The sequence below is a fragment of the Arachis hypogaea genome, chromosome 12 (assembly GCF_003086295.3).
Source record: "Arachis hypogaea cultivar Tifrunner chromosome 12, arahy.Tifrunner.gnm2.J5K5, whole genome shotgun sequence".
NCBI classification, from domain to species: Eukaryota; Viridiplantae; Streptophyta; class Magnoliopsida; order Fabales; family Fabaceae; genus Arachis; species Arachis hypogaea.
The window spans coordinates 117924934-117939031 of record NC_092047.1 but is presented as its reverse complement, the minus strand read 5'-3'; the positions used below and the strand labels follow the sequence as shown (position 1 = coordinate 117939031).

Here is a 14098-nt window from a genome sequence, read left to right as displayed (position 1 = left end):
GCATTGTAAATGGGTGTGCATATGATGAATGTTTATATATAGAAAATGTGAAGGGAGAAGAGAATGAAGGGATTCACTCTTCTAATTTCTCCCAAAAGGCTCTGTCTTCATACTCCCTCTGCTTCTCTCTCTTTCTCTCTGCTTCTTCTACTCACATCCCCATTCGTCTCCATCATTTCTTTGCTTCCACCAAGCTCAGTTCTAGTCTGAGATACTTCTGTCAGTTAAAGGAAAACGGGTTATATATTTGTCTTTCTTTTCTTTTATGTAAATCTTCCTAAAATAAAATGATTTACATGTAAATAATAAAACGCTTTCTCTTACCATAATTTACATAAAAGAAAAACGGACAAATAAGTAACAAATAAGGTTTAAGACAATAAGATAATATTTAATTACCAAAAATACTATCTACATGCATATTTAAATGTCATTATTATTTATTGCTCTGTTCCTTTCCAATAATACAGTAGAATCATTGATATTTGATATAGTCTTTTAAATCTGTTGACAAAAAGAGAAAGAATAAATGAAGAGAAATTCTATCATATAAATCACTTAAAGATAATAAAAATTAAAAAAGCTAAATAAAATTTAGTGAGTTAAGCATGTGATTAGCACACACACCAATATATTAACCAATTGTTTATCTTTCATTACACCATCCCATCGTTTTGTCGGATGTTATACCCACGAAAAAAAAAAAAAAAGGAAACAGAAGTGCATAGTCACGTGGGTGGCACATGCCCCCACTTAAACCCCTTCCCCCTCCTTATTCTCTCGAGCCTTCCTTGATCCCTCCCTCTCTCTTTTATTTTCATTTCCTTCATACAAATCAAAACCAAACCCTCTCTTTTCCTTCATCTCCTCTTCCATTCCATCTTCTTCATTTCAAAATCTTCACCCAACCACAACACACCAGATTTAATTTTACCCTTTTATTTTATCTCTATTTTAATATATCATCTATATCCAAAGTAAATTTTTATTTTTCACAACCCCAAATCAAGAAGCTCATACTAATGAGTGAAGGAAGCATTCAACTTTGAGTTCCAATTATTATTGAGGCTTCAAGGTAACTCTTTGACTCAATAATTAGCCATATTCCCAATTTTTGTCATCTATATATTTATGGGTATGTATAAATCCGAATTAGGGTTATTAGGGTTAGAAAATTTGGGGCTTTTGTCAAGGTGAGTAAGATTATGTTAATTGACAATATTAGTAGCTCACAAATGTCATTATTGTCATATTTCTAGAGTTGTAGAATTATTGGACATCATTTGGTAGCTCGTTGACGCGCTCAGAGTTGCTTCCGGTTCTTTTGAATCAAGTTGTGAGTGGATATTATATCTATAATTGTTTTAAATATATTATTATCAATATCTATGTTGAATCATTAATTTTGGAGTTTGAAAATATTTTATTATTGTGATTTCTGAATTTTTTGAAAATAAATATCGATTTGTGAAACTTACAATTTTATAAAAATACACACGAGACGATATTTATATATTTTGTAAAGTATAAATGTTTTCTTATTTGACCTTATGTAAATTTTAACTAAATTTTAGTATGCAATCCTATATATATTGATTTGCTATGGAATTTAGTAGCATGTTATAAGCACTAGAGATTTTAATAAGTGATTTGGTTTGGATTGGTTTGGGAGACTCTGACTAGAAAACCGTAGTTAACGGCGGTTATGACGTTAACCTAGATGCATCTGGCTCAGACCTCAGCTAGCAGGGGCGTTGCTAGCCTAACGTGTAGGCCACACGTTGGATCTGTTATACCGTACGGGCACACTAGAGGAAAGGGCTACCCTTAGAGGTGGAGCCGCCCTAAGTGTGTAATATTTGATTTGATTTGACTTCTGGAATGAGAACTCCCATTTCAGTTCATCCGCTTAACTATTTATCTAATGTTTGTATAATTAATTAATATGAATTTCTCATCTCTGAAATGAAATATAATTTTCAAGGTAAACTCTGTATTGTCTCGTGTGGCTTATAGATGTAATGTTGCTCACTGAGTTGCAAAACTCACCCTATTATATTCTCATGTTTTTCAGATACAGGAGTCATTCCAGGTTCCATTCCACCTGCCCCTCAGTAGATCTTAGTCATTTTGGTGAGCCCTTCTTCTTTCCAAGGGCTAAGTAATTATGTAATGGAACCTTTGCTCAAAATCTAGATTATGTCAATGCTCCATATGTCACAGGCAGGATCCTCGTGTGGGTTATGTTATTTTGAACCTTGAACTGTTTAGGTAGTGATTATGATTTGGTTATGTAGGACTTATGGTTTTAACTATATACTCTAGTTATCAACTCAATATATATATGATGCGTATTTTGGATATATTTGGTTGTGGATATAATTTGGAGTATATTATTGTTGTTGTCTTGGAAATGGAGGTTTATTATTAATACAGGGAGTTAACATTTATGTTGGTAAGGTCCTAGAAACAGAGGAGATTCTGTCCGTTTTTCTGAAAATTTGGTCGTTTGGCTTGCTGAGGGACTTGTCCCTTGAGCGCCAGTCATGGCTTGATTCGGGTCATGACAAAGTGGTATCAGAGCTTTAGGTTTTTCTGTGTAATATGGAGCAAGTGTCCTTTAGTAAGATCACAATTGTGCAAATGGAAGCCGGCCCATTTTCACAAAGTGTGATGTTACTAGAGGCCTATAGGAAGTTGTCCTCAATCTTTTGGTCTCATAATTCTTTCTGTCTGTCCTATTGTCTTCGAACTCTATATACATATGTCGTTGGTGATTCAATCGCTCTACTTACTCGATAGGTGGAAGATGCCACCTAAGAAAAGACGTGGTGGAACTGTTGGTGCTCCTGATACTGCTGAATCCAATAGGGCAGTTTCTCCGCCACTTGGAGCACTTCGACAAAGGCCAAGGAGCCAAAGGATAGCTGATAGGCGCAAAGGAGAGATACCCCGCGAGAGAGTTCAAGAGAACCCCGCAGTAAGAGAGGCTCAACCGGACTTAGCAGCTGAATTGAGGGGAATGAATCAAACTCTTAATGCGGTGTTACAGGTTCTAACAAATCAAAATAGGGGTGAAGCGAGACTTCCTAATGCGCCAAATCCTCAGCCTCATAGGGTTCATCAATTGTTTGGGGATCAAGAGCCGCCAATTGAAAAGTATTTGAAGTTGAATTCATCCACTTTCAATGGAGATTCATTGGATGAAGATCCACAACAATATCTGGAGGATGCAAAGAAAGCTATTCGAGCTCTCAAGTGCACCAAAGAATGGGCTGTTGAGTTAGTATCCTACAACTTGCGTGGTTCAGCAAGATATTGGTATGAGTCTCTTCTTGAGAGCAAAGAAGCAGCTGGACTTCCTCCTCCTTCTTGGGAAGAGTTTACTGAAGAGTTTCTTGCTCGATTCTATCCAGCTAACAAGCAAGCAGAAGATGCAATTGCCTTTGAAAGATTAAGGCAAGAGAATATGACAGTGACTGAGTATGCTAAGGAGTTTACTAGACTTTCTAAGAGTGCTCCGTACTTGGTGAATTCAGAAGAGATGAAAGTTCGTCGTTTCGTTCGTGGATTGGCAGAACCTATGTTCACTACTCTTATGCCTGAAGTCGGACGCATGTCTTTTAAGGATGTCCTAAACTCTGCCTATGGAATTGAAGCTGGGATAGCGGAGAGAAATGCTTTTAGGGATGTTGGTAAGAAGCCCAAGATGAAGGGACAATTTTCTGGTGGATCTAGTTTAGGAGGATTTCAGTCTCATCATGGTCAAACTAATCAGCAAGGTTATTCGGGGTATCGAGCTCGTCCTCAAGCATCTTTTGGTGGGGTTGCTTCTTCTGGATCTGCTCCCATGAGTGTTTCAAATTCCAGACCTTTTGTTAAGGGCACCTCTCAATCTAGTGCACAGGGTTCAAATCAGACAAGGCCAGCTCAGCCCTATTGCCTTCAGTGTGGGAGTTACCATTCCGGTATATGTTTCAAGGCTACTGGTGCATGTTTTGGTTGTGGTCAATCTGGTCATCTTAGGAGGGATTGTCCAAATCCTAGAGGAGGCTTTGCTTCAGGTATTGCACGTCCTACAACACCAATGCCATCATCTTCAGCTATGTCTATTGGAAATTCTTCTGGTCCTAGTGGCAGAGGAGCAGGTGGCAGGGGTCAGACTTATAACAGAGGAGGGAGCCAAAGAGGAAGAGGTCAGGCACGTGTGTATGCCTTAACACGTCAAGATGCTCAAGCTTCTCATGCTGTGGTGGCAGGTACTTTACAAGTTTGTTCTTTAGATGCTCGAGTGTTATTTGATACGGGTTCTCATTATTCATATGTATCTCCACATCTTGCATCTCGTTTCGATAAACAACCTGAACTGTTATCCCACCCATTTCATGTTGGCACTCCGCTTGGAGTCTCCACGATAGTTCGAGTCGTATTTCGGTCTTGTGTTGTTAGAATTAATACCGTTGAAACCTTAGCTGATTTGATCCTTTTAGAACCAATGGAAGATATTGATGTCATCTTAGGCATGGATTGGTTAGCATCTTGTCATGCTGATGTGGGCTGTTACTCCAAAACTGTGAAGTTTGACATACCGGGTATCTCACCTTTTGTTTTTAAGGGTGATGACTGTCCCACTTTAGCTAGCATCATCTCATCTATGAGTGCTATGCAATTGATGGATAAGGGAAACCAAGGATTTCTGGCAGCTGTTAGAGATGTTGATGCCGAAGTGCCTAGTCTTGATCAGGTTCCTATTGTTAGAGAATTCCCTGACGTGTTCCCTGATGAGCTACCGGGGATGCCGCCTGACCGTGAAGTTGAGTTTTCTATAGAATTGGCTCCGGGAGTCCAACCTGTGTCCATTCCTCCCTATCGTATGGCTCCAACTGAGTTACGAGAATTAAAAGTTCAATTGGAAGATATGCTAGAGAAAGGATTCATTCGTCCTAGCACTTCTCCGTGGGGAGCTCCTGTTCTATTCGTAAAGAAGAAGGATGGAACGATGCGACTATGTGTAGATTATCGTCAGCTCAATAAGATAACTATTCGCAACAAGTATCCATTGCCAAGGATTGACGATTTGTTTGATCAACTTCAAGGAGCTACCTGTTTCTCAAAAATCGACCTGCGTTCAGGGTACCATCAATTGAAGATAAAAGAGGAAGACATTCCAAAAACTGCTTTTCGTACTCGCTATGGGCACTATGAGTTCTTAGTAATGTCCTTTGGTCTGACGAATGCGCCTGCAGCTTTCATGGACTTAATGAATCGAGTCTTCAAACCTTTCTTAGATCGATTTGTTATCGTCTTCATCGATGATATCTTGGTGTATTCGAAAAGTGTTACGGAGCATGAGTATCATTTGAGGATTGTGTTACAAACCTTAAGGGATCACAAGCTCTATGCTAAGTTTTCTAAATGTGAGTTTTGGCTTGATCGAGTGACATTCTTGGGGCATGTGGTATCAAAAGATGGAATCATGGTGGATCCAAAGAAGGTTGAAGCCGTTCAGAAGTGGCCAAGGCCTACTACAGTGACAGAAATTCGTAGCTTTCTAGGGTTGGCCGGCTACTATCGGCGATTCATCAAGGACTTCTCGAGAATTTCGGCACCATTAACCAAGTTAACTCAGAAAAATGTAAAGTTTCAATGGTCAAAAGCTTGTGAGGAAAGTTTCCAGACACTTAAGGCTTGTCTAACCTCAGCACCAGTTCTTGTTTTACCTTCTGGGTCTGGGGGATTCTCAGTCTTTTGCGATGCATCTCGGATAGGACTTGGTTGTGTATTAATGCAGCATGGCCGCGTTATTGCCTATGCCTCGCGACAACTCAAGAAGCATGAGCAGAATTATCCAACTCATGACCTGGAGATGGCAGCGGTCGTCTTTGCTTTAAAGATTTGGAGACACTACCTTTATGGTGAGACCTGTGAGATCTATACGGATCACAAGAGTTTGAAGTATATATTCCAACAAAAGGATTTAAATTTAAGGCAACGGAGATGGATGGAGTTGCTGAAAGATTATGATTGTACCATTTTGTATCATCCTGGAAAGGCAAATGTTGTAGCAGATGCTCTCAGTAGGAAATCTATGGGTAGCTTGGCCCATATCACTCTTGAAAGGAGACCAATTGTTGAAGAAGTCCATCAATTGGAGGCCAGTGGAATTCAATTTGATCTTGGAGAATCAGGAGTTTTCTTAGCACATGTTCGAACCCAATCTTCCCTGATAGAACAGATCAAGGTTGCACAAAGTGATGATCCGAAACTAAGAAAGCTTATGGAAGATGTTCGCAATGGGAGAAACTCAGACTTTTCTCTTGATCAAGATGTTTTGCGTTGTGGTCAACGCTTATGTGTGCCAGATAACCCCGACTTGAAGAAAGCTATTTTGGAGGAGGCTCACAATTCTAAGTATACCGTTCATCCAGGCTCCAATAAGATGTATCAAGATTTGAAACAATTGTTTTGGTGGGAAGGCATGAAGAAAGACATAGGAGTTTTTATTTCTCATTGCTTAACTTGCCAACAAGTTAAAGCTGAACATCAAAGACCTGCTGGGTTATTACAACAGATTGAGATACCTGAATGGAAGTGGGAAAGGATTACAATGGATTTTGTAACAGGTTTACCTCGTAGTTTTAAAGGTTTTGATTCAATTTGGGTAATCGTGGATAGAATGACGAAGTCAGCTCACTTTCTTCCGGTGAAAACAACTTTCAGTGCAGCTCGGTATGCTCAACTTTATGTTGATGAGATAGTTAAGCTACATGGAATTCCAGTGTCCATTATTTCAGATCGCGGGCCCCAGTTCACCTCTCATTTTTGGAAATCTTTTCAAAAAGCGTTAGGAACTCGTCTAGATCTTAGCACAGCTTTTCACCCTCAAACCGATGGGCAATCAGAGAGGACGATCCAGATATTGGAAGACATGTTAAGGTGTTGTGTTCTAGATTTTGGTGGGAATTGGGACAGCTATCTACCTTTGATCGAGTTCTCTTATAATAATAGTTATCAAGCCAGCATTCAAATGGCACCATTTGAGGCTCTTTATGGGAGAAGATGCAGGTCACCTATTGAGTGGTTTGAGGTTGGTGAGGTTAAGCTTTTGGGGCCAAATTTGGTACAAGATGCGGTTGAGAAGGTTCGCATAATAAGAGAACGTTTATTAGCAGCTCAGAGTAGGCAGAAGGCTTATGTTGATAACAGAAGGCGTAACTTAGAGTTTTCAGTGGGTGATCAGGTATTTCTGAAAGTGTCGCCTATGAAGGGAGTGATAAGGTTTGGGAAAAGAGGCAAGCTTAGTCCTCGATACATTGGTCCATTTGAGATACTGGACAGAATAGGTGCAGTTGCTTACCGCTTGGCATTGCCGCCTGAGTTGTCTATGATTCATCCAGTCTTTCATGTATCAATGTTGCGCAAATACCTTCCCGACCCATCTCATGTGCTTGCACCACAAGCCATAGAGCTACAGGAGGACTTATCATTTGAAGAGGAACCAGTGGCTATAGTTGATCGCCAAGTAAAGAAACTACGTTCTAAAGAGATAGCATCTGTGAAAGTCGTTTGGAAGAATCATTCGGTAGAAGAAGCAACTTGGGAAGTGGAGGATACCATGCGCGACAAATATCCATATTTATTTGAGTCTGAAGGTAATAATTACATCTATCGTAGTATATAAGTTCAAAATTCGGGGACCGAATTTTTTTAAGGGGGAGAGAATGTTATACCCACGAAAAAAAAAAAAAAAAAAAAAGGAAACAGAAGTGCATAGTCACGTGGGTGGCACATGCCCCCACTTAAACCCCTTCCCCCTCCTTATTCTCTCGAGCCTTCCTTGATCCCTCCCTCTCTCTTTTATTTTCATTTCCTTCATACAAATCAAAACCAAACCCTCTCTTTTCCTTCATCTCCTCTTCCATTCCATCTTCTTCATTTCAAAATCTTCACCCAACCACAACACACCAGATTTAATTTTACCCTTTTATTTTATCTCTATTTTAATATATCATCTATATCTAAAGTAAATTTTTATTTTTCACAACCCCAAATCAAGAAGCTCATACTAATGAGTGAAGGAAGCATTCAACTTTGAGTTCCAATTATTATTGAGGCTTCAAGGTAACTCTTTGACTCAATAATTAGCCATATTCCCAATTTTTGTCATCTATATATTTATGGGTATGTATAAATCCGAATTAGGGTTATTAGGGTTAGAAAATTTGGGGCTTTTGTCAAGGTGAGTAAGATTATGTTAATTGACAATATTAGTAGCTCACAAATGTCATTATTGTCATATTTCTAGAGTTGTAGAATTATTGGACATCATTTGGTAGCTCGTTGACGCGCTCAGAGTTGCTTCCGGTTCTTTTGAATCAAGTTGTGAGTGGATATTATATCTATAATTGTTTTAAATATATTATTATCAATATCTATGTTGAATCATTAATTTTGGAGTTTGAAAATATTTTATTATTGTGATTTCTGAATTTTTTGAAAATAAATATCGATTTGTGAAACTTACAATTTTATAAAAATACACACGAGACGATATTTATATATTTTGTAAAGTATAAATGTTTTCTTATTTGACCTTATGTAAATTTTAACTAAATTTTAGTATGCAATCCTATATATATTGATTTGCTATGGAATTTAGTAGCATGTTATAAGCACTAGAGATTTTAATAAGTGATTTGGTTTGGATTGGTTTGGGAGACTCTGACTAGAAAACCGTAGTTAACGGCGGTTATGACGTTAACCTAGATGCATCTGGCTCAGACCTCAGCTAGCAGGGGCGTTGCTAGCCTAACGTGTAGGCCACACGTTGGATCTGTTATACCGTACGGGCACACTAGAGGAAAGGGCTACCCTTAGAGGTGGAGCCGCCCTAAGTGTGTAATATTTGATTTGATTTGACTTCTGGAATGAGAACTCCCATTTCAGTTCATCCGCTTAACTATTTATCTAATGTTTGTATAATTAATTAATATGAATTTCTCATCTCTGAAATGAAATATAATTTTCAAGGTAAACTCTGTATTGTCTCGTGTGGCTTATAGATGTAATGTTGCTCACTGAGTTGCAAAACTCACCCTATTATATTCTCATGTTTTTCAGATACAGGAGTCATTCCAGGTTCCATTCCACCTGCCCCTCAGTAGATCTTAGTCATTTTGGTGAGCCCTTCTTCTTTCCAAGGGCTAAGTAATTATGTAATGGAACCTTTGCTCAAAATCTAGATTATGTCAATGCTCCATATGTCACAGGCAGGATCCTCGTGTGGGTTATGTTATTTTGAACCTTGAACTGTTTAGGTAGTGATTATGATTTGGTTATGTAGGACTTATGGTTTTAACTATATACTCTAGTTATCAACTCAATATATATATGATGCGTATTTTGGATATATTTGGTTGTGGATATAATTTGGAGTATATTATTGTTGTTGTCTTGGAAATGGAGGTTTATTATTAATACAGGGAGTTAACATTTATGTTGGTAAGGTCCTAGAAACAGAGGAGATTCTGTCCGTTTTTCTGAAAATTTGGTCGTTTGGCTTGCTGAGGGACTTGTCCCTTGAGCGCCAGTCATGGCTTGATTCGGGTCATGACATCGGAAGACCATAAACCTCGACAAATCAACTTCACCTACCACACAAAGCAAACACTTCCCTCATCCATTGACTTTCTTTCTTGGTTCTGATCCCATCTGATCTGCTTCACTTGAGATTCAACCATGGCTGAAAAACTTTATGGTGGAGCTTACCTCTCCCCCTTTGTTGATGCTGTTTTGGACAACCTGACTTCAATACTTGAAGAAGACGACTCTTTCCTCGAAAGGAACAACTTGCTTGTTAGGTTGCAGAATTGTCTGTATGATGTTGGACCTGTTCTTGATGATGCTGAGCTGAAGCAGTTCAGTGACAAGAAAGTGAAGAAGTGGCTTGTTGATCTTCAAGATGCTCTCTATATGGCTGATGACTTGCTCGACGAACTCTCCACTAAAGCCGCTATTGCTGCCACTCAAAAGGATCCAGGTAACTCTTCTTACTGGTCTCGTGCCGTTGATTCACCTATTGAAGATACTGGTGACATGGAAAAAATAGTTGGCACACTAGAGTCTGTTGTAAGACGCAAAAATTATCTTCGTCTGAAGGAGAGTGCCAAGGTGGACATGTCATGGAGAATTCCATCCACATGTCTTGTTGAACCATCGGAGATATGTGGCAGGAAAGAAGACAAGGAGGCCATACTGAAACTGTTGTTGGATGATGATGATGCTGCTGATGGTGATTTATCTGTCATTCCCATTGTGGGCATGGGCGGAATAGGAAAGACTACCTTGGCCCAATTGCTTTACCACGATGACAAAGTGAAGGACAATTTTGATTTTCGAGGTTGGGTTTGTGTGTCAGAAGAATTTGATGTTGTCAAGGTCACCAAGACTGTAATCGAGGCAATAACTTCAAGTTCTTGTAACTTGACAGATTTGAATTTACTTCAGCTTGATTTAAAGGAAAAGTTGTCGAGGCAAAAGTTCTTCATTGTCTTGGACGACGTATGGAATGAAAATTATAGTGATTGGGATAAGCTTCTAAAACCTTTTCAAAAAGGGGTTAAGGGAAGTAAAATTCTCATAACTACTAGAAACAAAAATGTGGCTTCTTTAGTGCAGACTGTTTCACCTCATGAACTAAGATCATTGTCCGATGAAGATTGTTGGTTGGTGTTTACAAAGCATGCACGTCTGTCAACTGTTTCCGTGGATAATCCAACCCTGGAAAAAATCGGCAGAGATATCGTAAAGAAGTGTGATGGATTGCCCTTGGCAGCTCTAGCCCTTGGAGGCATATTGCGTGGAAATTCTGATATCAGATATTGGAATCTTTTATTGAAGAGTGAAATCTGGGAACTCTCCAATGACAGAATAAATGTTCTTCCAGCGTTAATGATAAGTTATTACTTTCTTCCTTCATATTTGAAGCAGTGCTTTGTTTATTGTTCCTTGTATCCCAAGGACTATGAATTTAGCAAGGATGAATTGATGCTGTTATGGAAGGCAGAGAATTTTTTGCAACCAGTAGAAAAAAAGACTATAGAAGAAGTTGGTGGTGAATATTTTGATGAATTAATTGCGAGATCATTTTTGCAACCTCATAGTATCGAGGAAAATAAATTTGTGATGCATGATCTTGTTCATGATTTAGCAATGACATGTGCTGGAGTGTTTTATTTCAGAGCTGAAGAGCTTCTGAATGCAGTTGAGGTTGATATTAAAGCTCGTCATTTGTCACATAACGCCAAAGGCAATTGTCCAATGTCAAATCTTTTGGGAGTTTGTGATAGAGTAAAACATACAAGGACATTTCTTGAAATCAATTTGAACAAGCGGATTCCATTCAATATGGAAAATGCACCTTGTATCATGTTGTCACAGTTGAAGTACCTGAGAGCATTGTCGTTCAAATGGTTTCCTCTTGAGTCAGTGTCTGATTCAATAGGGGAGTTGATTCATCTGCGTTACTTGGATCTCTCTTGGACTGACATTGTGGCATTGCCGGAGTCAATGGGTAACCTATACAACTTGCAGACCTTGAAGTTGTTTGGCTGTAGAAATCTGAAAATGCTACCTGTTGGCATGAAAGACCTTGTAAATTTGCGCCATCTTGATATTAGAGGGACTCAGTTGCATGAGATGACAAAAGGCTTGAGCAAATTAAAAAGTTTGCAATTTTTAAGTGATTATATTGTTGGAAAGCATGAAGAAAACAAGATTAAAGAATTGGGAGCACTTGTAGATCTACACCAATCTATTTCCATTGACAAGTTGGAGAATGTGGTCAACAGCAATGAAGCTTCGATGGCAAGAATGTTTGATAAGGATGGCATTGATTCTATGACGTTACGTTGGTCGTGGAATAAAGACGAGAATACAGTTGATTCCGAAATGGAAAGAGATATACTTGACAAGTTACGACCTCACGCTAATTTGAAAGAGTTATATATTTATGGTTACAGGGGTACAAGATTTCCAGATTGGGTGGGACATTCTTCCTACCACAACATCACCACAATAACACTGGATGGTTGCTGGAGTTGCTGTATGCTTCCTTCACTTGGACAGTTGCCCTCTTTGAAGCACCTATCAATTTCAGATTTTGCAAGTCTGGCAACTGTGGGTGCTGAGTTTTACTTTTACCAGAACGATGAATCTTGTTTGGAGACTCCATTTCCAAAGCTCGAAATTCTTTCGTTTTGGTCAATGCCTTGCTGGAAGGAGTGGCATTCAATGGAGTTGAATGCATTTCCTCGACTTAGGGAGCTTACCATAGGTTTCTGTCCGATGTTGAGAGGAGATTTGCCAAATCAACTTCCATCTTTGCAATCACTTCAGATTCAGAATTGCGATGAGCTGAGTTGTTGTGTTCCAAGGGCTCCTGCGATTACCACTCTTTCAATTTCGGGAAAGAATCTAGTGGGGTCTGTGGTGGAGGCCATTACGCACATGCAACTGACTTGCCTCACTTCTTTATGCATCTCAGATTGTTCCTCCCAAATATTGTTTCCAATGAGTGCTATTCCCCCATCACTACAAGACTTGTCGATCGAGAGTTGTGGAGAATTAGAATTCGAAATGGATGGGCAACATCACTCGCTGCAGAAACTATCAATACAGAACAGCTGTGATTCACATACATCCTTCTCGTTATTGGATGCCTTTCCGAATCTCGTGAGTGTTCGTATCACCGGTTGCGAAAAGATGGAGTCTCTTGTGGTGTCACGCTCTCTTTCTTGTCTCCTTTCTTTATATATCTTCTTTTGTCGGAGTTTGAAATCTGTGTCAACGCTATGGATGGCAGCACCTCAGCTACAGCATCTCACATTACTGGGTTGCACAGAGGTTGTTGATTTGTCTCCTACAGGGGATGGGGATTCACACCATAGCCTGAGATCTCTTGAAATCAGCTACAGCGAGGAACTGGTGAGCTCTGCAGCATTCATGAATTCGCAATTTCATGGGCTTACTCATCTTAACATTGATGGTCAATACGGCGAGTGTGTGAAGTCCCTGCCAAAAGAAGGTTGGTTGCCTGCCTCCCTTGAGTCTCTCACACTGGATCGCATTGAAAGTGTGGAGACATTGGAATGCAAGGGACTTGCCCACCTCACCTCCCTCCAGAAACTAACTATTCTGTATTGTGACAAGTTGGATTATATCGAGGGAGATAAGCTGCCTGCCTCTTTAATACAACTCAGCATCTATGGCAGCCCTTTGCTGGTCAAACAATGTCAGAAGAAGGATCCACAGCTTTGGCCCAAAATCTCCCACATCCCCGCCATTCAAGTTGATGGCAGATGGATTTGGTAATCCAACAACTACAACAGATACGCACACAACATTATTCTTATTCCCTCAATATATATTTATGTTATTCATCATCATTTATATTTTATACTCTGCATATACAGTGACTCACGAGTTTTCATTCTTCATTCTCTCTACAATATTCTTATTCTTCATTTTTAATCATTCTTATACATGTGCTATACCTTTCCTTACTTAACACTTGTACCTTATACAGATTATCCATCCACCCAACAATTTCAATCATTGCAATACACAGGGCTGATTTCTGAGAAATAAGACAGTAACAGTAAGATTTTTATATACTTTACAATGTTCCAATAACATTGATTACTCAAAAAATATGATAACTTATATGTCGTGGTAACACGTGAGACTGAAACTTTCATGCAGAAAGCAACTGAGCAACAAGGGAGACCCATAATCATGGCCACAATTGAGCAACGTGACCATTGCATTGGAAAATTTAATTCCTTAGCTTCTTTATTTTCTTTTGGAACCTTTTGAAGATTGAGACTTTTGGTTTGGTTTCTACTTTCTACAAACCTCATGGTCATGCTCCTTTTGCAGACATATATTTACTTTTTGGGATTTTTGAAATTTTCTTTAGATGTATCATGTCAGTTATATTGGTGACTTACCTTGGCGTTTATGTATTGGAGGAGTGTGATTAATTGTGTTGCACCATTGAGCCTTTCTGATCTATGATTTTTGCCCCCCTTTTTCTCTG

The 14098-nt window shown here is 39.2% G+C and overlaps 1 protein-coding gene and 1 long non-coding RNA gene across 2 annotated transcripts; both read left to right on the top strand.

Moving 5' to 3' along the window:
• The first annotated feature begins 8055 nt into the window (after positions 1-8055).
• On the top strand, positions 8056-9409 carry LOC114924883 (uncharacterized). Its single transcript, XR_003812801.2, has 3 exons — positions 8056-8121; positions 8306-8382; positions 9121-9409. It is a non-coding gene; the product is annotated as an uncharacterized lncRNA (long non-coding RNA).
• A 211-nt stretch (positions 9410-9620) lies between these two features.
• On the top strand, positions 9621-14071 carry LOC112728733 (putative disease resistance RPP13-like protein 1). The gene is made up of 3 exons (XM_029290959.2): positions 9621-13367; positions 13586-13657; positions 13762-14071. Coding segments are annotated over exons 1-2 (3630 nt in total). The 5' UTR covers positions 9621-9738; the 3' UTR covers positions 13587-13657; positions 13762-14071.
• The last annotated feature ends 27 nt before the right edge of the window (positions 14072-14098 follow it).

Coding starts and splice junctions, on each gene's coding strand:
- LOC112728733 (XM_029290959.2), top strand. CDS start 9,739: ATGGCTGAAAAACTTTATGGTGGAGCTTACCTCTCCCCCTTTGTTGAT.